The sequence below is a fragment of the Humulus lupulus genome, chromosome X, assembly GCF_963169125.1.
Source record: "Humulus lupulus chromosome X, drHumLupu1.1, whole genome shotgun sequence".
Lineage (NCBI taxonomy): Eukaryota > Viridiplantae > Streptophyta > Magnoliopsida > Rosales > Cannabaceae > Humulus > Humulus lupulus.
Genome location: NC_084802.1, coordinates 201,904,390 through 201,931,022, shown reverse-complemented (window position 1 = coordinate 201,931,022; position 26,633 = coordinate 201,904,390). Strand labels below are relative to the sequence as shown.

At 33.3% G+C, this 26,633-nt stretch overlaps 3 protein-coding genes across 6 annotated transcripts; 2 read left to right on the top strand and 1 right to left on the bottom strand.

The window, feature by feature from the left end:
• The first annotated feature begins 2,179 nt into the window (after window positions 1–2,179).
• LOC133807445 (uncharacterized) lies at window positions 2,180–6,379 on the top strand. Of its 3 annotated transcripts, none has more exons than XM_062245783.1 (7): window positions 2,180–2,485; window positions 3,829–4,437; window positions 4,680–4,876; window positions 5,096–5,334; window positions 5,428–5,621; window positions 5,743–5,868; window positions 5,953–6,379. In XM_062245783.1, exons 1-7 carry the CDS (start codon window positions 2,333–2,335, stop codon window positions 6,049–6,051), a joined length of 1,617 nt encoding a protein of 538 aa, XP_062101767.1. In that variant the 5' UTR covers window positions 2,180–2,332; the 3' UTR covers window positions 6,052–6,379. The 3 variants fall into 3 exon arrangements, with proteins under 3 accessions (XP_062101767.1, XP_062101766.1, XP_062101765.1); XM_062245782.1 differs by having other exon boundaries at window positions 4,677–4,876; XM_062245781.1 differs by having other exon boundaries at window positions 4,674–4,876.
• A 3,098-nt stretch (window positions 6,380–9,477) lies between these two features.
• On the bottom strand, window positions 9,478–13,295 carry LOC133805272 (calnexin homolog). Its single transcript, XM_062243404.1, has 7 exons — window positions 13,140–13,295; window positions 12,928–13,030; window positions 12,772–12,841; window positions 10,237–11,366; window positions 10,073–10,144; window positions 9,860–9,976; window positions 9,478–9,786 (listed from the first exon to the last, which is right to left on the bottom strand). The coding sequence occupies exons 2-7, from the start codon at window positions 13,018–13,020 to the stop codon at window positions 9,637–9,639; spliced, it is 1,632 nt and encodes a 543-aa protein (XP_062099388.1). The 5' UTR covers window positions 13,021–13,030; window positions 13,140–13,295; the 3' UTR covers window positions 9,478–9,636.
• A 2,125-nt stretch (window positions 13,296–15,420) lies between these two features.
• Window positions 15,421–16,337, top strand: LOC133803411 (uncharacterized). 2 transcript variants are annotated; one of them, XM_062241449.1, is made up of 4 exons: window positions 15,421–15,588; window positions 15,684–15,768; window positions 15,860–15,964; window positions 16,052–16,337. In XM_062241449.1, exons 1-4 carry the CDS (start codon window positions 15,467–15,469, stop codon window positions 16,259–16,261), a joined length of 522 nt encoding a protein of 173 aa, XP_062097433.1. In that variant the 5' UTR covers window positions 15,421–15,466; the 3' UTR covers window positions 16,262–16,337. The 2 variants fall into 2 exon arrangements, with proteins under 2 accessions (XP_062097433.1, XP_062097432.1); XM_062241448.1 differs by having other exon boundaries at window positions 15,424–15,588; window positions 15,678–15,768.
• Window positions 16,338–26,633: the final 10,296 nt, after the last annotated feature.

Genomic DNA, 26,633 nt, shown 5'->3' with positions numbered 1-26,633 from the left:
GATTTAATAACAGATTACATCTGATCCCTTAAATATAGGGATTTTACAATAATAAACATGTTCACACACAGCTTGCAAGCTTGGACGCTAGGCTCACACGCCTTCGAGACTTCCGAGCTCGACACCTTGGTTCGCCTATATTCTCAACGAGTAACGTTGTCGATATAATCCTCTCCTTGCTTACAATGCTCGAGCTCGAACCGTCTTACCTGATGGCAGGAACTGAATCAGGAGATTTTTACAAGTGTTGAGCTATTGCTATTGTGAGCTTCGAGCCTAACCCATGACCTCGGAACACCTCCGAAACTACGTAGTTTCCAAGCTCACTAATTCCGATGTTGTCACATTTACTGCTCAATGAGACTGTCTTTGACTTTCTCATTAATGCTGATTACATGACGACTATGATTATTTCGAGCTTACACCTTACGAGCCTGAATTTCAAGATCAAGATTTCCACTTTCGAAATCAGGGTGTAACAATAGGGTTTATTCATTAAGTCTCATCGCCACATAAAGTTTATTGTTGAGTAATAAATGCATTGTAATACATGGAAGATAATACTCGTCATAAAAAGATGACCTATCGCTATGATTCATGTGTTTGTTGCCTAACAAGGATAGTCATTAGGCTTAAGTGGTACTTTAGATTAAATGCAGACCAAGTCAGAGAATATTAGAATATATTATTATATTAATTAGAATTACCAGAAACCATTAATTATAATTGATTCTGATTAAAGTCAATATTGAGATTAATTAACATATATTCTCAATATGGTCAACATTTAAGGTAGTTACTCAATATTGAGTTACCCAATACTTCATATCCTATTGAATGTCAAATATTTTGACATTAATTATGGCAAAGACCTTGATGGAATGTCTCACCTATATAAATATAGGGTTCTGGTCCCCAAACTCAATGCCCATTCTAATACTCCATCTAAAGATCTAGTGAGAGCTTGGAAGTCCATTATCCTTTCTAATTCTCTTTTGTTTTTCTTTTGTAGACTAAAGACTTTAGATCGAGGTTATCAAATCAATGGCTGGAGGTATAATTAATCGATCTCCTTTATTTTTGTAACAATCCTATACAGTTTTATTTCGTATATTAAGATTGTCAATGCATCTAGATTTATATTAATCTTACATATTGTTCAAACAAAAAAAATACGATGAGACATAATCATTATATATAGGCTAACGGTGGGTTAATAATATCACCAATAAAAAGCATTTGTAAGTTTTGCTCGAATCCCAAGAAAAAGAAATAATTTTAAAGCAAATAAACCATTTATTAATTTGAAATAATTTTAATGCAAGGAAAAGACAAAATGGTAGCTTTGTCTTCTACAACAATTATATTATATTGAATATAAATTATAAAACATATATTATTATTTTCTTATAAACGAAATAAAACATATGGATAGATTGATTTTCATTTTTTTTAATGTTTAATTAAATTATGTATGTTTTTTGTGTGATTATTTTAACATTTTTACGTTTTTTGCATGTTCTTCGTCTTTTGTGTTGTTTTTTAGTTGCTTAAGTTTATGCATAGTTATTCAAGTTTATGTATGATTGTTTTATTGTTGTGTTGATGTTTAATTAGTGTTTAGTTGTTTTCACATATATTTTGATTTTTTTTAAAACGTGTTAGTATGTAATCGGTTGACTTCTAGTTGTTGTCCAATTGTTATTTTTTAGTTGTTTTTGAATGTGTTAGTATGCAGTGAGTTGATGTCTGGTTGTTGTTCAATTATCGTTTTTTAGTTATTTTTTTAACACCGTATTTTTGTAAATAAAAAACTTTAAAAATTATATATTTGAAAACTTAAGGTAGTATTTTGGAAGAAAAAAAATCAGGGATTGGAAAAAAGTTAAAAAAAAGTATATCTATGAAAAAAAAACCCCAAAAAGCCAGTTCACTTTAACAATTGTTCATTAAAAGAAAATCACTGTGGTGTTATATTCCATTCTTCAGCCATGTGAAATTATTCTTTGTTGTTATTAAAACGACTAGTCGTTTCTATACATTATTATAGCATATACTTTTGTCCTCTCTCAGCCATGAGATAATATTCTTTGTTGTTCGTAGAAACGACATGTCGTTTATTCACATAATTATAATAATATATATTTTTGTCTTCTCTTTACTCCACCTTATCTGATCTGATCTCATCTCAATTGCAGGTGATAGTGATAAGGGTACCCACTAAATAAATAATTGATTTTATCTGAGAAAAGAAATCTTTCCTTTTCTGGAAACCATAAGAAGATTTCAAAAATTTCCGGAGTTGGAAGAATAGGAACTGTCAGCGGAGGCGATGGGTGCTTCATCCTCGACGGAGAGCGTGTCGATTGAACAACGGGAGGCGGAGTCCATAGCTGCCTCTTCCGGGGCTCTCCCTGCTCTTCACACCACTTTCTGCACCCTCGCCGATCCTAATTCTCATTCAATTTCCCTCCAGTCTCTTCAGGTAATTCAAAACCCTAACTTCCTGATTTAAAATACATTTTTTAATAGTACTAGTTCTTCGATTCGGCTACAGAAAAAAATTGGAATTATATGAATATGTGCATATATCTGAGTTGCTACTTGCTGAGTAATAGTCCATAACAATGCTATAAGGCCCCGTTTGGGATGCTGGATCATAAAAAATAATATGGAAAATTAATTGGAATTGTTTTAGCTTTGAGTTTGAGGTCAAATGAAATCAAATGTTGATTAGACGTCTCTGAAGCAACCGCCAAGTAACTTGTTAATGTTCATGAAGTATTTGATGAAATTGTCTGTTATGATATGTAGGCTGTTGTTGATGAGAAAATTAAAAGGGAAATTTGACCATATATGCATTTTATTTTTTAAATGGACCATATATGCATTTTAATAAGGTTTATTTATAAAATATGCCAACTATAAAGATTATTGGCAAAATATGCCTTCCCTATAATTTTGGACATAGTTGCCTCTCTCTCTCTCTCTCTCTCTCTCTCTCTCTCTCTCTCTCTCTCAACATCATTGTTTCTCAGTCACCATCACAAATTCTAGGCAAATCCAATCTATTCTAAGGACGCCCCCACCTCCCATTACCATGATTTTTTTAATGATTGAAAATAAATAATTTAAACCCAATAAAATATTTACTTTAAGACACTATTAATGAATTTCAAACACTTTTGGTTTCGTTCATGTTTCTTTACAGATTTGAAAATATGCAGAATTTCGAACAAAACTAATGTCCTGCGATGAACCTATGAAAACTTGATTTATAAGGTCAAAACTATGCACCCTGCGATGGTACAACGATGGTCCTTCGAAACTTAATTTTTGAGGCAAAAAATGATGCTCATGCAATGCTTTCATGAAAACTTAATTTTTGAGACATAAAACGATGCTTCTACGATAGTCTCACAAAAGCTTGATTTTAGCTTCGTATTTGGCCTCGAAAATCAAGTTTTCACAAAACCAATGTTGTAGTATCACAAGTGCATCATTTTGACCTCAAAAATTAAAATTTCATGAAATGTTTTTGGCCTCAAAAATCAAGTTTTCTTAGGAGTATAGTAGGAACATTGCTTTTGGCCTCAAAATTCTTCAGACTTTCAAATCTAAAAAGAAACACGAACAAAACAAAAAATCTTGTATAAAAATGTTTGAAATACATAAATTAGTGTCTTATAAATAATTTACCGTTTCTAGATTTAACATGATATTTACTTTAAGATGATTTTTAACCACTATATTAGCACAGTGCTCTTACCAAACAAAGGATAGGACTCAAAATAATGCAGTCCTAATTTTTTTTGGTTATATTTTCAGAAATGCTTCAGTTTGACTTACAAAAATCCCATCTGTGAAGCACCGTCAATACCTGATGCTTTTCCGGATTTGTTGGATCATTTTGGTTCAGCAATGATAGACCTATTTTTTATGCCTGAAAAAGAGGGAGTAAGCTGGGTAGGGTTTGTTAAAGGTTATAACAAGTGTTCTGCCAGAATGTCTTCCTCAATGTCACTCAATAACTTGCTGAGAGTATTTTCTGCAACTGCAAGGAAAGCCGGTCTTCCTTTAAACTTGGAGTTCGAATCTGATGATGCGGATTGTAAGATTAGTGGTTTTCTTCTGCCCGATGATGTGCTTTTGTTTTTTTGGTTATGTTGGACCATGGTATGGGATTCTCGAAATTTGAGATCTTCAAAGATGAAAGCAAATCTATGCCTTCCTGATATCAATCATCTGGTGATATCAGCTCTAACTTCTTCTGAAGTTGGTAGCAACTTGAATGTGTGGAATTGCAACCTTTCAGGCCTGGACGTTCAACTTCCTGCTGGAAAGTTTATTAGTTGGGTCTTGTCGACTTTGTCAAGCCTCCCTGATTGCTTTTCACAATTTGTCCATGCAAGAATTCTGAGCTGTGTCACTCAAGAGGTATATTGCATTTTTTGTATTCAATTTAAGAGAATAAATTCACGTTTTTGTTTCTGTCCTGCTTCATCATCATATCTTCAGTTGAATTTGTATTTTGATTTGCTCTTTATACATTATAGCATAGCCTTTGCTTTCTTTTATTTACTTTAGCTGTCTCGTTTTCTGATGATGTTTTTCCCTAAAAAATTTGTATTGGTCACGAAGATCAGTTTCTAATTTCTTAATCTCTGTCGTAGCAGCAGGATGATTCGGAATCCTCACTTTCATCAGAAGTAGGGGAGACATCCACGTCCAATTTATGTGTTTCTTCTCTTTTATCACGTGGAATAGCATGGGCAATTTCCCTTACCATGAGAAACACAATAAGTGAAGAACTATCAAGAGTGTGTTTTTTAACCAACATGGAGGCAGAGGAAACAGACGAAAACCTTCTTTATAGGTTTGTCATTTTCCCTTTACGAAAATTTCTTTTTTGGACTATTGAGCACTTGCTTGCTATGTTTTCCAACATTGGTGATGCATCAATCTTCCTCACTTTTGCTTAATATTCATGTCTTATATTATATGTTTTAAAATGTTGCTGATTCTGCAGATATCATTATTGTTATCCTCATCCGGTTCAATAATTCCTGTTTTTAACTTCTAATGTACTTCGTAGGTCATCTCTTCATGGAAGAGGGCTGAACCGTCTCTGGTCTAATGTTGAAGGTTATCAAGCTCCTTTGCTTATGTTGATATCTTCTCATTTGGAAGGTGCCTCGGAGAGTAGTAATACCGAGAAGAAATGCATTATAGGTGTACTTACACACCAGGGTTTTGAAAATAAGGATACCTTTTATGGAAGTTCCGGAAGCATATATGCTGTACATCCAGTCTTCCACGCCTATTCATCTACTGGTATGCTATGAGATGACAGTTGTTGGTTTCCTGTTTCTTTCCCCAGAGTTGCCAATTCAAAATCTTACGAACTAAATAAAAAGTATATGACAGGAAAGGAGAAGAACTTTGTCTATACCCACTTGCATGCTACTGGATACGAACCACATCCAAAGCCTGTGGGTATTGGGTTTGGAGGAACTGCTGGGAATGAGAGAATTTTCATTGATGAAGATTTTGCTCGAATTACTGTTCGTCATCATGCAGTTGACAAGACTTACCAACATGGCTTTCTCTTGCCAGATCAGGTATATATTCCTAATGTTGAGTTGATTTTGAATGTTCGTAACAAGTTCAGATTAATGTTTTTAACATAATTGCGTGAGGCTTCTGAATGTTTTCGCGAAATTACAAATTGTTGGATTTCAGGGTTTCCTACCATTTGAAGCTCCGATTTCAGAAGTGGAAGTTTGGGGACTTGGTGGGGGCAGAATCAAGGAAAGGCAAAATAAGTTGAAAAAGAGAGAGGAGCTTTTCACTGAGCAAAGACGAAAGGTAGCTTGCATTAGAGCGAATCTTTATTGTTTAATTTTTCTATTCTACCAAAACTTGATATTATTATATTTGTCTCTTGTATAGATTGACTTGAAAACATTTACAAATTGGGAGGACTCACCTGAGAAAATGATGATGGACATGATGTCTAATCCCAATGCAGTTCGACGAGAAGAGCGATAAGTTTGAGAGTATGCAGTTTACTTGAAGAGGGATACTATATAATTTACAGATGAATAAGTCCATTTTATCCATTGCCAATCCTGTTTTTGACAATTTTGGTAATTGGATTGGCGATCAACCTCATGTTTATTTATGTATGTACATGAAGACTCGTGACATTTGACGTATGTTGTTGTTCCTCTCCCACCTTGGTTTTTTCCCCGAGACAAATGTACCATGCTGTTGATATGTATAGGTAACATAAGCTCTTGAAGAAATTGTCTATGCAATAAAAAATTGTGTATGTATTCCAATAATAATAAAAAAAATGTCGATGCTTTCTTTTGTTCGTGGCTGATGATTCAGGTTTTTAAACGAGAATTAGTTTAGCTTTTTTTTTTATTCTTTAAGATATTTATAATGTAAAAACTAAACGAAACAAACTATAGACAAAGCTAATGTATACTCTCGTGACTGATTTTGGATGCGGATGCACCGAGATATTTAGCAATTCTTGATAGTGTTATTCTAATTTATTACCAAAGCTCCCGCAACTTACAGGCTGATGACAAAGCTAAAATTCTTATTAGGCTATGGGAATAATACACACATCACAATCTGGCTGGCCTTGTAAATTTCTGCCCAAGTGTAAAATAGCCTAGGCTAACCCATCTACAATATACTGACAGAGTGTGTGACATGTGACATGTTGTAACATACAAATGAGAGTTACAACATTTTGTATAGTGTGTAATACAAATGTGTAATATATTTGGGAGTTACAATTTTAATAACAAATTTGTAACTCTAAAATATTGCTCATTATTGTGTAGATTTATTGTTACATAATTTTAATTTTAATTTCTTAAAGTCATAAGTGAAATGACGATTGGAAACTACCTAAATAATGTGTTTGGGGGTTACAAAATCAATTGAGAATTGTTTGAAATCGTTTGAAAAAAATAGCACAAAGTTGTGTGCTAAAAAAGGCCAGCGGCTGCGGCCAGGGGCATTGGTGGCCGCGCCCTGGGTGACAGAGCTACGGCCGCGGCTAGAAATGCCTGTGGGTGCGGCCAGAAATGCTGGCTGCCAATTTTTCAAAATTTTCCAATTTTCTTGAACGACTCTAACAACTCAAATAACTTCAAAATCTCATTTTTAATTTCATAAACATCCAATTAATCATTGGTAACAACCACGAGGTTGGTGGAATTTGAAATTCAAAGTGTGTCTCTAAACTCTATAAATAGGAGTCTATTGCTCACTTGTAAGATACCATTTTTCTATCCACTAGAGCACTTAGTTAGAAAACACATAGAGACTTGATAATTCCACAAAGTTATTTGCAAATTGTGAGAGTTCCCTTAGTGCTTGAGTTAGGGGGAAATAAATTTTTGGACAAAAATTTCAAACCTTGTTCAAGTTGGTGATCATCAATACTCTTCACTTTGGTGATGTAAGTGAGAGTATTCTTTCATTGCTCTTTTTCTTTTATTATAATGCTTTTCATATTCTTCTATTATTTTCTATTTACTCTTTTATTTGTATCATTTTGTCATAGAGTTGTATTTTCTATCTTCTTCTATCATTTTTCATATTTATGTATCTTTTGTTATAGAGTTGTAACCTTATTTAATCAATAATTATTTATTTGTACTATTGTAAGGGATTTTTACTATTTCCATTAAGGTAATTTATATTTTTCTAATATATACCATTTCAAAAAACAAAATAAATCATCTATAACATATACCATTTTAAAAGGGAAATTTGAGACCTTATGCTTTCTGATACCAATAATTAAAAAAAAATGCGAAGTTCAATTCCTTTCTAAAAAAAATAAATAATAATTGTCCCTCCCATTCAAAGTCAACTCTCCCAAGCATTCTTCTCCTTCTTCCTCTTCTCTCTAGCAGGACAAAGCACAACATGAACACACTACACCACACCACCCATTGAAAAAAAAAAAAAACACTTTCCATAGCTCCTATTAACATCATTAACACTAAATTCCCCTCACCATAAAACCACCCATTAATGTCATCATTATTTTATTTTTAATGATTTAAAACTTAAACCAAGGATTATGAACTTAAAGATATTAAGATCTAAAAATCTAAGACCATCTTCAACCCAAGATATAAATTTTGAGCCAAATTTGGCACAAAAAATGAGTCAATATCATATTTGGATCAATATTTGAAATTGTGCTCTAATGCACAAGATGCAAATTAACTTAATAAAGTCAACATTTCATTTAATATTTATTGATAATATACAAAAATCAATATTTTTTTCATTTTATACTGTAAAAAGGTGAATAAAAAAACAATATAGTTAGTCATTAATTATTAATTAATATATCAGTTGTAATATGGTAAATAAAAAAGAGACATTTATTGTTGTGCCAAATTTGACACATACTATATCTTGTGTCAAATTTGGCACAACTTTTAGTTTGTGCCAAATTTGGCACACTTATTAGAACATTATTGGAGTGATACTTTTACTAAAATGTACTAAATATAACAATGCATCACATTTTTGACACTCCGTTGGAGACTCTAAAATCGGCTAAAACGATAGTATGCGATGATCCCATGAAAAGTTATTTTAGAGACAAAAAATGATAGTTTGCAATGATCTTGCGATGGTCCATCAAAACATAATTTTAGAGATTAAAAGCGTTGGTTGGCAATAGTCCTAAAGGCAAAAAATGATGCTAAAACTATACTCTACGATAGTCAAATTAAGCAAAAAAGCGTTGCAAAATGAAGCTCATCAATAATTTGAAGTATTTCAGTGATTTTGCATAAAATTTGATAAAACTAGGAATGTCAATGTGTTTTTGTATTGGGTTTCAAATCAATATGATTTCGACACGACATATTTATACTCAACACGAACACAATATGATTACATAACGTGTCATAAAATATAAACACGAACACGACTTGTTTATAAGCAAGTTAACCCGTGACACGACACATTTAATACGATAGTTAAACATATTATATTCAGATAGTATTAATCTTACTAGCCGTTTATATTTTGGATCTATTTATAACTTATTTGACCCACATTGATCAAATAAAAGTAATAAATGAGTTGAAACAAATGATTTTAACCAATATAACATATTTTATACCCGCATAAATTTAAATTCAAAATATAAGTAATCACACATTAAAATAAAATGTAATATAATCATAAAAATCTCCAAAATAAAATAATATTTTATTATTTTAATTTTTAAATAAATAAGTTAAGTTTATTTTTACTTATTTAGTAGATTAACCTAGTTTTGACATAAAAATTAGCAAGTTAACCTATTTTTGACCTAAAATTTAATCATCGAATTTACCCATACCGCTAAAACCAAATCCGCTAATTTTGCTTCATTTTTCGAATGGTAACTATATTGCAACGCTAAATAAAATCTTTAGATGAAGCATAATTTTTTCAAGTACGATTGATAAACAGATATAATTATAATAATCCAATTTCAAAAAGTTGAAACTGTCTACAATACAGCTAAGCAAAAAATCCACGTCATATGTCCTATCTCAAAATTTTCGAGAACCGGCAAACTCTATTTTTCCATATTCAATTTTCCCTTCTGGCAGGCCTTCTTCGGGGTGGTGGAGCAGAAGCATCTTCCTTCTCACTCTCATCGTCCTTCTCGTTGCCGCTTCCTTGATTGTCAGAAGATTCGGGGGCGGCAGCCGCAGTAGTTGGTTCAGAATTACTTGCCACCTATGAACAAAACAACCAAGATTAGATTAAAAAATTCAACATTGTAATTGTCACGTAATGGATGGAAGCCTACCGGTCTTTTTTTGCCACCGAAAAGAATTCTGAACAACACGGTCAGGATCACAACCACAATCGAAACAAGGACCCCGATTGTAATATTGGGTTGTTTTTCCCCCTTTTCAATGAGTTCCTGCATGACAAACACAATATTTCAGCATTTAAAACACCATTCAACTTTGACTAAAAAGATGATCATAACAACAAGTTGCAAAGTGCTGCTACTCACAATAATCTTCGAGTGGTATGAGCTCAAGAATGGCAAATCAGCTATCTTGTACAAAACGTCAAATATTTTCTTCTGCAGTTATTGGACCAAATAGACATTTTAGCTTCCTTCGTATGAAATTAATGCAACATAATAAATAAATATATGCAAGTATATATAGTTACCTGGAAGTCAGAGAGACCATCTGAATGACCAGCAGTTGCTTCCTCAGCCTCCTGCTTCTCTTTCTCAACTTCAAACTTCGGCTTCCATGCAGATTGCCTGTAAGATTCTGCTACCTTCTCATCAGCAGCAATTAGGATGTTGTCAAACAAAATACCATCCTGCATTGTCCAGATCTCAATACCAATTGCAGCTATAGGCTCAAAATCAGGTTTCTCAATCTCAAAATAATCAGGGTTTGGAATCTCTTGAGGTTTCCAAATGCCCTTGTAATTTGGGTTGTCAATCAGAGGTGCATCCCACTTTCCTTTATAAGCAGGATTCTTCTTCATTGGCTTCTTCCACTCACCACAACCAGGAGCTGTTTCACACTTTGGGTTATCGATCTTTGGTGCCTCCCATTCACCATCCTCTTCGTCAACCCAATCTTCTGGCTTTGTTGCCTCAGGGTCATCAACCTCCTCTGGCTCATCATCCAACCACCCTTCAGGTTTCACAGCTTCCTCATCTTCAATTTCCATTGGTGCATCCTCATCCCAATCATCTGGCTTCACAGCATCTGGGTCTGGAATCTTTGCTCGCTCATCCCAGTCCTCTGGCTTCTTATCATTTGGGTCGGAAATTGTCTTTGCAGGAATCAATGGGGGCTCAAAATCATCAGATGAAAGGAAATTTGCTTTCTTCTTCTCCTCACCATCTACTAGAATCCTAACTTCATTGTCAGGAGTCAATACTGCAGTGTATACATGTGTGAGCTTGTCTGATGGAACAGATGGAGGGCTCTTCAGATGGTGCTCAACATACTCCCCACTCTTGGGGTTCTTGTGCTTGAGAATGAAGTGAACCTTATTAGTGGAGCCACATTTGTCAGGTCCAAACATTATAGAGTATGGAGACTCGTTGTCAAATTCCTTTGCTATCCAGCCAGCCTCCTGGGGTCGGAGATATTTCAAGTATGCACCACCACACTCTAGCCCATTTTGGAGTCGAACCTCAAATTGCAGAGCAATTGTTTTGTCCTTGAGATCCAAAGCCTGATCAAGCTCTTTCACAATGGCATACTTCCTAGCCTTCTCACTGACCAAAAGGCCATGATCATCATGTCCTTCACTCTTTGAGAGTTTCCATACACCTATTTAAGAGATGACATAATTTGCATTAAAACATTGTTGCAAGATTTGTAAATAGCAACCTCTACTCTCATATGGTTAAACATTGAACAATTTTGAAATAAATAAATTAATACAAAAGTTATAATTCAGGAAGTAAATGAATTTGTTTGAAGTGATATCAAACATGCCGCGGAAGTACAAAATTACCAAAATAATCACCATGAACACATTGCTTGTAAGTCCATAAGTATGATTGTCCAAATATCAATGAGAAAAATAAGATAACACCACATTCGTGCATGATGCATCATTAAAGCACTAAGAAGAATACTGCCTTGCTTATCTAACAGAATGAAAAACAGATGAATGGCAAACAAATTTTGACAGATCAATATTGATACTGATACGCTATCCTGAGAGATAGAAAATAACAATGCATTTCCTTGGGAAATATAAATTACTATAATCTGGGGAAATTTTAAATGAGGCAAACAGTTTAGGCATGTATTATGGACGAACGCTTTGAAAGAACAAAAAAGAAGCACAACAAGGAAGGAATCATTTAAAATACAATAAAAGCGAGTTAAAACCTTTGTTTAAAAATCCTTTTTGAGGTTCACCTAAACTCGAGGCTTCTTAAAACTGCCTCAAGGTCAAGGCTTAAGCATATAGGTGAGAACACAACACCTCCCCATGGAAGGCGCCTATCGAGGGATGCACCTCAGTAATAATGAGACTTCTCTCAGTTTAGTTAAATTTGAGCTCAATAGAAGAAAACTTCAGTCTAGATTTAGGTCATCCTGGCAAACATATCATTTAAACCCCAAAAAGGAGTTCAAAATTTAATATTATGCAATTCTAGCAGCTGAACACAAACGAAGAATTGGGGAGGGGATTGATTTGAATTTCCATTTGCTTGAGACCAGCTTTTAATTTCTAATATTTTGACATGTTTTTTTTTTTTTATGAATTGTTGGTTTTGAATCTTTTGATAATTAATGCTTGGTAACTTGCACTTTGTTATTTTTTTTTGGTGAAAATAATTGAATCACATAATGATTGAACACAAAAGTTGGTAACTTGCAGTTTTAAAACATTTAATATTTGACACTTACGTCTCGCCTAACCATGCAATAGACCTTGATACTTAAATATTGATTAATAATGTAATATAAAACATAAGCTTTTGGACAATAATGCATGCAGCCATAGAAAAGTACAAGTCTATACACTCTATATAACTTATTCTATCCGTTTCTCCCTCCATTTTTATTTTTCAAACAAAAAATTGATAATAAATCTAAGCAAGACCTAAATGTAGGCTAAAAGGAAATTTATATAATTGTGTAACAATTGTAGTTACGGGACAGGCAGGAGATACACATCTACTGAAAAAAAAGGAAAAAAGCAGAGAAGATTACAGACCATTGTACTCGTCCTTCTCAGAGACAATCCAGCGGCCCTCAAAGGACTCCTCAAACGATTCGTATAAGATCTGCAAAAGAAGAGATATGGATTTTGACTTCAGTATGGATCGTATGAATTTTCTAAAAAGAGTTAAGACGAGACTAGTGTGCTTACCGCATCAGAAGAAGAGCAGATCTGAAAGGAAAAAAACCCAACCAAAAAAATTATAAATCCAGGAATCATCATCTTCCTCCCGTGGATCGCCATAGCCAAAACCCTACAACACAAAGGAAATGTGAAGATTAGATGAGTGAGCCAAACATCCGATGAGATTGAAAGAAATGACGATAGAATAACAGAGATCAATGAATTCTCATAGATCTCACCCTCAAACCCACGCTCAGCGGCGTTTCTCTTCTCTGAGTCAGTCTCAACTCTCAAAAGTCTCCGGCCTCTGTTCTCCTCTACTCCTTTGGAGTTCGTTCGGACACCCTTTTTAACGATTGTGTTTGTTATTTTCTTTTCTTAATTCTCCCAACGCTTTCAAGTTATTGATATTTATATTTCTCTCCCTCCCGAAGTTTCTAGAATTACATTTAATACCCCTGACCCTGACCCACCCTACTCCGTCACTCAAATCCTTAATACCCAATCAATTGTCCACGAATGCATTCCAGCTCACACAAAAAAATAAAAAAATATTTTAATGAAAGTTTTGAGTTTTTATGCTTTAAGTGTACCCTAATACAAAAATATACACATTAATGTTAAAATTTTAAAAATATGCTAATATTTTTAAACTATCCCTCCCCACGTACTATCCTCATTCTTTCTTTCTTTCTTTTTTGGGAATATACTCATTTGGTACCTTGTGTTTTTGCAAAATATTATTTTGGTACTCTCTGTTTTCAATAATGCTCATATGGTACCATATATTTTAAAATCGTACATATTTGGTACCCTAAATAGATAAAATTTTGTCAATATGATTAAACTGTCATCAGTTATATGTAATTATGTAATTAAATTTAAATTTGTAACTTACATAATTGACAGCAGTTTGATTAAATTGATAAAATTTTATCTATCAAATTTGAGTTTAGTGTACCAAATATGTACAATTTTAAAATATAGGATACCATATGAACATTATTGAAAACAGAGGGTACCAAAATTATACTTTGCAAAAATATAAAGTACCAAATGAGTATATTCCCTTCTTTTTTTCCTACTCTTTCTCTCCCTTGTTCCGTCAACCGAGCAATCCTTCCACTCCCCAAAAAAAAAAAAAAAATTCAAACACCACTAATATTATCAAAATATCTCATCCTTCATCCATTTCTCTTGATTTCTCCTCTCTCTATGCCAAAACCAAGACCCCGACCATATCACTATTAACACCGTTAAACAATGAAATTGGATGCAATTGATATTGTCTTTAATTAGATGAAAGATGTAACTTCGATGAGTTTCGATGATTTCATCAAAATTTGATTTTTGAACACAAATTCAATTCAATTTCGATAATTTCTGATATAACTTCGATCACATTCGATTCCACCTTGATGAATTTTAATAGATTTTGATAAGTCATAATTTTTTACTTGATTATTTATTTGACATGATTTTTTTTTAATTTTAGTATTTTTTTTTTAAAATCTGCATACTCCATACATCTCTAATTGCATCAAATAACATTGATGTAGTATCAAAATACATCAATTTTTTGTTTTGATGGAACCATCAAGGTTGCATAAAAACACATGGAATTCATTTGAAATTCTATATATTTTATAGGTTGAGATCTAAAAAAATTGCGTAAAAAACTATAAAATTATGCAATATTGGTCTGGGTCTTGTTTAGAGAGGGAGAGCTTTTGACAATATTGGTGGTGTTTGATTTGATCTGATTTTATTGGGTGGAAGGAACGCTCAATTGATGGAGCAAGGGAGAGAGAGAGTAAGAAAAAAGAAAGAAGAGTTTAAGAATCATAGGTATACTTTTTAAAATTTTAACATTAATGTGCATATTTTTGTATTATGATAGACTTAGAAGCATAGATACTTGAATTTTGTTGTTTTCAGAAATTGGGCCTTTATGGCTAGCCTCATGGGCCAGATGGTATCGAGGTTGGAAATGGGTTGAGGGTAACTTTTGTTCACATTCGCTAAAAATCACACACACACACACAATTGTACCACTTTTTTTTGTATGATTTTTCAGTAAACTGTACAACTATCTTTATGGTTTCTAAATCACTCTAGTCTTCTATACGTGTGCCTAAATAGTGACATGTTTGTGTACGGATAAATCATTAAATAAAAGTTATATTAATCTTAAATTCCAAATCTAATAGTAAAATTCAATAGTTAATAAAATCAAATAAAGTGACATTTACCAAGTTAATCGCAATTTTATTTCCCAGTCATCCACGCCACGCCCTTATTATAGTTTTATATTAATCAATGAATATATATAATTATGTTGAAATATAATTAGCGTTATACATGTGGTGTGGTCCACTTAAAAAATTCTATTTGTAACTGATTTGATTTGTATGTATGGATAAAGTTGGGATGGATTAGATTCCAATTAATAGTGGGGGAATTGGATTCTCTCTCGTTCTTGCGTTGCTTTTCTTAATATAATTGCATATGTGATGTGAATGAATTCATGGATATTTGAGTTACAGTTATAGCAATAGCAATAGCAATGGCAACCCTCTCCTTGAACTTGACTATTCAGGTTCTTAATCTTTCTCCCGCCACCACTTCTGACGACCTTATTGACTTCTTCTCTTACTGTGGAACAGTAGAAAACGTTAAGCTCTTGCCGTACGTATTCAAATACTTGAATTCTTCTTCTTCTTTTTTTTTTTTTTTTTTAAAGTTAATTACTACTAATATAATTTATTTCTTCTTAGTGCCAGAAGCAAAGAGAAAGGGGGTTCCCAATCCGCCGCTTTAGTGGCTTTCAGACAGCCATATGCATTTAAAACTGCTCTGCTCCTTAACGTAAGCAAGTTATAATATTAGGCCATTATATCCGTAAGCTAAAGCTAATAATAATAATAATAATAATAATATAACAAAGCCAATTTTGCAGAACGCAATCTTGTTAGAGCGACCAATTTGTGTACTGCCACTGGGGGTTATACCAATTCCTATTATTTCAGATAGTGAAGAAGATGGTGAGAGGGAGACCCAGCTGGTAAGATTATTCTGATTTTTTTTTTCTTTTTATCTATAAATATATGTATGCATATTGATGATTTATGAGTGGTGTTGTTAATGGCAGAAGAAACAAAAGGAATTGGGATTGGTTACCGCAGCTACGCATGATGGGACAATAGCAGGGAGTGGACGAGGCGGTGTTGCTGAGCACACAGCTGAGCGGATATCTTTATGGGTCTCTGATTTTATTGGGAAGGCCTCTAAGTTTGCCTCCGAATTGCATGGCAACGCCAAGAATAAGAGGGATAATCCCAACTCCACAAAGCAGAAATGAGAAGGACCACTCTTTAATTATATGTATGGAAACTCTTTTAATATTTATATACTTAAGCAAGTACTTGTTACTTACAGTCTTGCACTTGAGCGGTCGCTGGAAGAGTTTAGAAAACATAACATAGTAAAACAAAATGAAATTATTTGTAGCCAAGTAAAAAAGGGTTTTCTTCACACTACACCACAGAATGTTATGTGGCAGTTGACAAATATCCAATGCATTAAGGGCATCAAAAGTGTAATTCTTTGTTCAAGAGTTATAACTGAACATTTAATAATAATATAAACAATATAATAAACTATCGATGATATATGCTCAGGACGAATAAATAAATAAAAAACACACACATTTACGTGATTCAGCAATATATGTGCGATTATTACCTACGTCCACGGTAGCAAGAATTGTCTTCTTATTATTAATAGAAGATTACAATAAAGAAAGCATAACCCATCATCTCTATCGCTTAAAGAGCTTAGAGAGATTTGTGGTATAAATTTTTTCTATCTTAAGATGTTTATTTTGCTGAATATAGCTAGCTTGTAGTGATTTTGTAGCAAGCTAGATTATGCCAATATATGAATTTGTAGCAAGTTAGGTTATGCAAGGTTGGAAAATATATATATATATATATGTACATTTGTGGTAGCTAAATTATGCAATGTTGGAAATATATACGATCTTATAGTAAGCAAGGTTATGCAAGGTTGAAAATATATCTATATATGTTAGGGTGAGTAGGCGTGGTGTAAGTTATGATGATCAATCTAGTCTGTTTGAGAAAGTTGGCTTAGGCTAAGAAGAGCTAGATTATGGAGAGGCATGCTAATGATAAGTGTGGATCTTATCTTCCTTCCTTTTTGTCTCCTGTTGCTTCTGTTGGTCGTCTTTTTATAGGCCAGGGTTGCTTGCTAGAGAAGCTAAAATGTAACTTGCAAGAAAATGTTAGGATGCAACACGTAGCTTGCAAGAGAAAGTTAAAATGCAACACGTGTTATTTGGCAAAACTTGTTTGTTTCTGTAAACTTCCTTCATGGCACTCTTGTAATAAAAGCTATGTATCATGGGCATTCTCATTGTTGCACAATTCCCTTTTTAACCCTATCTATTATTTTACGCTTCAACATTAGCCCCTTTGCATGTGTGAAAATAATCGCAGCATTTTTACACATGCAAAGACTCTTCTTGATATCTCCTGTTGTCGAGTGTCTCACCACATTATATCTTGCTAGATGTCCTTTAAAAAAAATATCTATAAATATGACCTTGTATTAGTCTTGAATCGCATGACCTTGTATTAGTCTTGAATCACATCTTTCAAGCATTTCCCAATTCTTGTTGTGGTCATGTCTTCGGGAAGTAGTCCTTCTCAACCTTCAAACCTTGAATTCACTCATGATTTGCGTAGGCGTGTCCATTCCTTAGAACGTTCTCTAGCAAACACTAATGATGCTACTCGTGTTAGGGAGTTTGAATGTCATAACCATTGTCAACAACTTGATGATTTCGATGATCGCTTTGAAGAAATGTCCTTTCGAATGGTTTCTTTGAAAACTGAGCTTCTCCATGCTTATGCTACACTTTCTAGGAAAGATTTTGAATTGAGATGCATCCACGCAGAACGTGATAGGGAGATAGAGCTTCTTCGCTCTCAATTCGATAAGGATGTAGAATTTTTGAAGAATGAGGTTCAAGTATGGTTCCGTCATTACCTTGATGTGAAGCATCCTGTCTCACTCGTGACTCCTAGCGCTCCCCAGTATTCTCCTATTAACAACATGTTTGAAGTCCCCATGTCAGGATTAGATTTTCTTTCGTCTTCTCAGGGTGTTGGTCCTCCTCGCCCTTGAAGGTTTTGTTCTGCTTGGAGGCACACATGGCTACGTAGCTTATAACCCTTGCATGAGTACTATGTTTATGATAAGCTTATGACAACCTTTTAGCAGGCTCCTTTGTAATGAGCATATGTTCTTTTAATATTTATGAATAAAATAATAATGTGCGCTTCTCAGATTTCGTTCACTTGTATATATATATATATATATTTTTAACAAAAGACAAACTAGTACTCCAAGCATGCTCTACCTATTTTCTTAGGTTGTTCACCTCTGTTATAGATTTGTAATCATAACTTAGCATCCATGCACACTTTTTCTATGCTTTAAATATCTACGAATAGTAGCACGCTCATAACAGTATCCTTGTATTTTTTTTGTTTGTTCCCACAACAGTGCTCTCCATTTTCATTCCCTTTTTCCTTTTTTTTTGTTATGTCTTCTTCTTCTTCTTCAGAGAAAAATCAACCAAATAATGAGGCCACTATTCCCATTCCTCCAAAGAAAAGACGTACATACCATGACCCTAATATGAAATCTCAATATGAGATGCAAGCTGAACTTTTGAATACCAAGAAAGAGCTGGCTATTTTTAAAGGTCACGTGGGGTACTTGTGTTCCTTGGTTACCATCTATCAGAGTGATGCTGCTAATTGGCGCAACAAATTTGTAGATCCAGAGAAGTGGAGAAGCACTCGTATTTCTGAAGACCTTCAAGATATTCTCTCCAAGCATGCTGGAGAGAGTTGCATAACCTAGCTTTTTCTTATCTTTGTTTGTTTTCCTATTTCCCTTTGTTTTTTTTTTAGTTTTTTTTTAAGATTGATCCAACCCTCTCCTACTTAGTACCATATTTTGAAGTAGACTGGATATATTTGGCTTTGGATAAGGGAATTTATGTTTTGGCAAAAGGTTGTTGTTTAGCTACTTGTAACAAGGACTGTAGTTCCTTTTTTTCAAATAATATAACTATGTTGTTATGATTTTCGTTCACTCATTTTTCCAATTAATAATAATTTAAAATACCATAGTAATCGATATTGTCAATATGTATAGGCAAACATACAACCAATACATTTGGCTGGTTGTGTTTTTTTTTTTTTTTATGTGCATATATAAGCAGCATACTTTTTATTTAAGAATGTATTTAGTAGGTTGCCTTTTATTTATTTTTAAGAACTATATATATATATATAATATGTAAGCAAGGTGCCCATTTTTTTTATACATAGGTTGGGTGAGTATATGCATGTATGTGAGCATGCTATATGTATATATAGCTTGCAACTTTTTTTTTCTTCAAATATATCTCAACATACGTATATATATTTATTAGTATACACATATATATAGGTACATGGACCATATATATATGTATAATCTTCAAAATATGAGTATTTGAATACTTTTTAAATTTAAACATATGATATAGAATTATCTTCAAAATGTGATTATTTGAATACTTTTTTAAATTCAAATATATGATACTAAAATAGAAGTATGTTCAAAATATGAGTATTTAAATACTTTTTAAATTCAAATATGTGATACTAACATAGAAATATCTTCAAAAATGACTTTTATTATATATATATTTTGAAATAGATAAAAAAAAAAGAAGTTACGTAACTACAAGAAAAAAAAAAACTATGTAAATTATATATATATGTATATGTACTGAAAGAATGATATATTTTTTTTAAAGAGAACGTAATATATATATATATTTATATAACAGATTAATATTTAAAAAGAAGTTACGTAAGTAAACTATATATATACACACACGTATTTATGCTAAAAAAACCTATTTTTACTTTATATACATATATATTTATATAACATTTTAATTTTAAAAAAGAAGTTAGGTAAAAAAAAAATCTATATATACACATGTATGCTAAAAAACCATATATATATTTATATAATATATTGATTTTCTAAAAGAAGTTTCGTAACTAAAAAAAAATCTATATATGAGTAAACTATATATACACACGTATATATGGTGAATTTTTTTTTTTCAAACATCTTATATAATTTTATATGGTTGTGCATATGTAAAAAAAAGAAGAATTTAAAATGCAGTTTTTTTTAATATCTAAATAAGTATACAAGCTAAAAAAAAATCACATTTTCTTGTTCCTAAAGAAATTCTAGCCTGCCTATTATAAATCTACTTTCTTAACCCTTTTTTTTTTCTCGATAAAATCACTATGCTTCTTGTTCTTACTTTTCTCTCAAAGGGCCATACTCTGTTTTACAAAAACAAAAACAAAAACTTAGGTACCATTTACTTTTATGTGCATATACATATTATATATACTTGTTGTATGTGTGTATATGCATGTATGTGGAAACTTTTGTAATGTTTTTTTTAACCGCCTATATATTTATATTATATTAGGTGCACACATATTTATTTTATGTAACATATGTGATAGGTATATAGGCTCTTCAATGATAATGTTTTACACACACATATATATATATATATATAGTCAGATGTGTAAGGCCAACTGCAATCACACGGGATTACGGCAATATATGCCGTGGAGAGCACAAATTCAGCTCCAATCCAACTCCAAAAATACCCGCATTTACCCATTTATGAACAGTGCCACGACACATATGTCGTGCACTGTTCACACGGCATATATATATATTTTTATTAAGATAAATATATTTATATCTTATATATATATATTTATATATATAAACAAATGAGTATTATTTTGGTTTATATTTTATATTGGGTTTTTTAAATTATAAATACACATATAATTTAATTTTTTAAATAAAATTTCAAATATTTCATAATTAATTTTTTATATAATTTATTTTAATTTGTGTGAAAATTCTTACTCTACACTATAAGAAAATAAAATTAACATTGAAATTGATTAAATATACAAAAGATAATTAAAATATTACAAACTTACATTCTAATATTAAAATCAAATACATCAAACATAAAATGGAAAACAATATATATACATGCATATATATATATATATATATATATAGAACACAAGACAAACTAAAACATACTTCTAATAATTTTAAAAATTATTCCCAGTTCCGCCAAGATAGTCATAATATTGTCTATAATCTTGTGAAGGATTTTGAGATCGTTGATGTTCATCTTCAGCTCCTTCTCTATGTTCTTCTTCATATTGAGATCTTTGGAACTGAGATGCTCGATATTGAGATCCTTCTCCTTGTTCTCCATGTTCGGATGTTTGTGCTCTTGATTTGTAAATTTTTCTCCTTTCGCTTTGAATAAATTGGCGAAACTCTGGATCGGATATAGAATATTCTATTTTATTAAAAAAATAATATAATAATAAATAATATATTTTTTGGTATAATTTTTGGTGTTGTGATTGGAATGGAAAAAAAATATGGTGCTAAGATTCTTTAGTTTTGGTGTTGGTGCAACACCATAATGGGGTAATGGGTTGGAGATGCTCTAATAACATGATATATATATATATATTTAACGAAAAATAATCAATACATAAATGATGATATTTTTCATATTTAGAATGATGAGTATGTGCAAATCTAACTTATATATAGATGCACATATGTAAATATTGTATGTCATGTATTTCGTATGTATATGTGTTATGCAAGATTTAAATGTTGCTTCTACATATTATTATTACCTAGGTATGTATCCAAGCTTGAAAATGTCCTATGTTCTCCATTATTTTTTTTTTGTCGCTTTGCACTTTGCGCTCATTACTGTTGTGGGACAATTTGTGGATTGTTTCAACTTGTGTAATTTATGCATGTCGCTCTTTTGATATTTTCATCATGTTGCTAAGAGTTTCTCTATTTGTCTTCTCTTGTGTGTGTGTTTGTCAGCTTCATGGGTTGTGAAAGGAAAGTTTCATCTTATCATAATAGCCAGGAAAATATGTTACTTTCAGAATCCTCATGCGAATCTCTTCGGAATAAAATGTTTCTTCATATCTGCGAAGGAGATGGAGTTTACCTTTATCCTGATTCAACAAATGACCGCATAATGCCTAATAATGATACTCCATTACATCTTCGTTTCTTGGGGGATGATTTAGACGTTGAATATCGAGCCCGTCCCAAGTTATTTGTTAAGTGGAAGGAGTGGAATGCTTTTATTTCCACACACTTTTATGTCGTTTTGAAATCAGTTAAGAATTTATCTTCCATGTGGTTATCTTCTGGCCTCGAAGTATATCGCGATATTCCTAGCTTAAATCAATTGGTATCACGCTGGTGCCCCACGACCCATACTTTTTTAACGAACTGGGGGGAGTTTTCTATAATGTTGGAAGATGTTTACGCACTTCTTTTCTTGTCCATCTGTGGTACTGCTTCTACAATTGCCCCATTATCAGATGAAGAGAAATCTCTGATGTCATCCTTGAAGGCGTCTGTTGAATCTCTAAAAAAGAATAAGAAGCAATTTGACCTTCCTGATTGGGTAAGACACTTTCATAAAGAAGATGGTAGGGATCTTGTAGAGTTTGCAGCAGACATTACTTTGTGGCTAAGTAGGTATGTTTTTCATCCAAAAAATCCTAGGATAGTTCAAAGTGATGTATTCCTTTTAGCTTGTAAACTTGCATGTGGGCAACAAATCCCTTTAGGGGATCTCTACCTGGGAACATTATACCATAACTTAAGACTCCCTAGTTCTTGAAGTAAATTCAAAGGGTACAAATATTGTTAGTACAGTCGATGCATGCTTTCTTCAAATGTTTATTTGGGAGCGTTTCACAAAGCTTTCCCCACCACGTAAGTGTTTGAATAGTGATAACCCTTGTCCTTGGTCATGGGCTCGTTCTCACCCGAAAAAGTCAGTAAAATTGTGTGACATTATTGACAATGTTTCAGAATTTACCTTTTGTTCGTACCTTACCAACAGAGATATTTATTTCACTTTGGACTTGTACCCTGGAGGTGTAGTAATTGACAGAAGATGTTCGTTTATCTTTAGATATTTCCCCCGGATGTATAGGCTTTTGGTTTGCTATATGTCTACCTCGTCACATATTATATCTCCTCGATAATGCTAAATCAACATCTTGGTCATTTACTACATATCGTCCTGATCGTGTGGCTAGACAGTTTGGTTTTGACCAATATGTCCCTCATCATCGAAAGGTGGGGGACTTAGAAAAAGCTAATAATTCATGCTTGTTAAACTACCTTCAGTCTTCAAAACACTCTCGTACTTTATTCTGCCTTCCTTGTAAAACGAGGCATGGCGGGGTATCTTCAAAATTGTTGATTTATGGCTGAATGAACTCGAGAATCGCTCGTTGGAACATGTCTCAGTTCACGCTAATGTCCATACCCAATCTATAGGGCATACTGCTGGCGGGAATATTATTCCATCGTCCATGGTCCCTCAAGAAGTAGTGCCTTCAACGTCCATTGATCTTGATATATTGGTTGAATAATGAAACATTATTGATTTTAATCCCTGTTTCGTGCATTGACTCACATCATAATATTTCAGGTCGTGACAACCTGGGGGAGGCAACTGGTGAAGATGAGATTAATCGATCCAATTCTGTTTTCCCTTGTGACGTTGGGCCTTCCGAAGTTCAAGGAGCTACTAGATCTGGTACATGTTCATTAACTTGATGTCGCCGATATATGTATATATATATTTGCTCTACTGTCCATATATAAATTTGTTTTGTTTGCCAGATCTTCTAGATGAGGGAGATACTATGGGCGCAACAGATGTACGTGTCCCTATTCAGGAAGCATTGCCTTCAGGACTTGATGCTCGTTATTATCATGTCTCTTCTGGCTTTGCCAATGGGTCTTTACGGACTGATGCCTTAAGAGCCTTGGTAGGGAATTCCTATTTAAATGACGCATCTTGGGGTGATCGCTGAAGTACTGAGAGAAGTACTAGAGTTCAATTGAATCTTGATGAGCCACAGATCTTGCTTCCCCCTTACATTAGTGGTGGCAATGATAACATCACGACCCAGGTGCGTGCTCTTGATCTATTAGTTCTTGAGTCATGACATATATATATTTTATCCTCCATTTTTCTTCTAGGCCACTATAGCTTGCATTACTTCAACCCTTCATTGTAGTTCCAGCGAGGACATCAACGCAGTTAGGACTGTTATGGCGCCTGGTATGTCGAATTTTCCTTCTTGCAAATGAGAAAAGTATTCATGTTATCTCTTTGAAGTTTGCTAACAGTTTACCACTTTTTTCTTTCAGCTTCTTTTCATACTTCATCGATGGTACGAATCTTTTTATACCCATGTTGCATATATTTATATACAAAATGCATATAAATTTCCTACTTTGTTCTCTTCCGCAGTCGATGGAGTTCCCAAATTTCACTAGAGCTTTTGATCCTTTATCTCAACTCTAGACCATCAATTCAAGTAACATAGCGCCAAGGACTGATGCTGGCCAAAATATTCAAGAGACACGTTAATCAGTTTCTTTCACTAACCTCCTCACTGGAGACCTTTTTGAAGAAGAATCAGGGCAAAATCTTATTTTAACAGAACTGATGGGTGCAGATGCACTTCGCTTACGCCATCTTGAACCTCAAGCATCACAATTTTATTCACTTTATTTAGCTTTGGACAAAGATTTCGCGCATCATTTCAAAGACATTTCTTCCTTCAAAAATTGCACTTTATTTCCTTAGCCTTGATCACACTGCCGTTGCTTCAAATGAAACATGAAATTTCTGAAGACTATTATTTTCGAATGTTAGAGCATTGGGAGGTAGCGTGCTTATCTCTTCATTTTAAACCTCTTATATTGAGCAAGCTAGTGGAGTCCTATAGTGAGGTTGTCCGTTCTTCCATCGACCATCGCCATATAGTTGAAGAACTTGCTAGCGCGCGAGAAGCACGCGATGCCAAAATCGAGAAGATTGAGCAGTTGACTAAAGAGGTAGAAGAACTAGATGGCAAAGTGGCAATTTTATCGCAACAATACGAAGAATATGGATCTTCTTCGAGCATTTAGTCATATGTTGCTGCCTGATATCATGCTAGTTGTTTTTTTTTTAAATATTGTGCATCCTAAAATTCAGCACGAGTCTTTTATTTAGCTCGTGTACAGCTGGCAAGTAAAGAACTGTAATAGATGATCCATAAGTCCATATTTTCTCCACAAAGGCAGCATGGTTCCCTAGGTCAATAACACGAGATGAGGAATGCAAAGTGATAACTCTACAAAATAGAGTTATTTTACCATATTTTATATGCTAATTGTTGCTTAGTTCTTGAGTTTTTAATTAATTTATTAAGTTTTTAAGTAATTTTGAATTTATTAGTCTTATCATGATTTTATATACTTTTGTGTGTTTTATAGTTATTTTGTTGTAGTTTAGTTATAATTAATATTTTCAAAGAATTAACTTGATTTATTTTACAGTTGAAAATATTTTAATATGATTTATTTTATGTTTATTTTGTAGGGAATGATGTTGTATCTTTTTTTGTGTGTGTGTTTGAAAAATAAAGAGAAAGAAAGGAAAATGACATTTTTGAGAAAGGCAATTACCTTCAAGCCTCCCTCAGCTGCCAGCAGCCCAACTCTCTAGGCCCAACTCGAGGCCCATAAATCAGCAGTTGCTCTTCCCGTGCCTCTCCTCCAGCCAAATGGGCCCAACCGAAGCTCCCAGGCCCACGCCTCTAGCCATCCACCTGGGCCCGTGCCTCATTCCTTCAACCTAAGCCCCTTCCAGCCACGCCTGGCACCAGGCCTTTCAACAGCCCAAGCCCGCCTGCCACACGGCCCATCACGCCTCAGGAGCCCAACCAGCCCACGGAACCCAACAGCCACTCCCTGACCTAGCCACTTTCTCCCCTGCCATTTCCCCTCTTAAGCCCAAAAAATGTCTCAACGTACTTTTGTCCCCTTTGTCCAAAAATACTACCTTTTTACCCAATTTTTCCACATATTTCACCACAACATCATCATTACACCCTATAATTTACCTCTACATGCCATATTTATTTTATTTAATTAATTTAAGTTGATTATTTTAATGCTCTCGTTTTGGCTATAAATATGGACTTTCAAGATCATTTTAGGGTGTTTAATTTTTGGTTACCATCTTCTTTTCTACCATTTTCTCTCTATCATTCTCTCTTCCATTTTGGGGTTTTTCAAGAGCATTTTCAAGTATGTATTTTGTTTATATTGTAATTTCTATTCTAGTTATGTGCTTCTAATCTTTTTTATAAGATTATTAAGATCATGATGAAGCAACTTGTAACTAGGTAGTATTTATATTGTATGTTGATTTCCCTTGTAATGCAACAAAGTTTATGGATTTTTCTTCTTCACATATGTCTTTCATCTTTAATATCTCATATTTTGGATTGTTAGACAATATGCACTTTGTTCTTCATTTTGCAAAAAACATAATATACTTTGTGTAAGATGTGTCATTAAATTGTACACATCCATGCTTAGAACAAAAATATTATGTTTTGCCTTGTAAATAATGTTATTTGAGTTTTTTTGTTTCATTAGGTTGATTCACA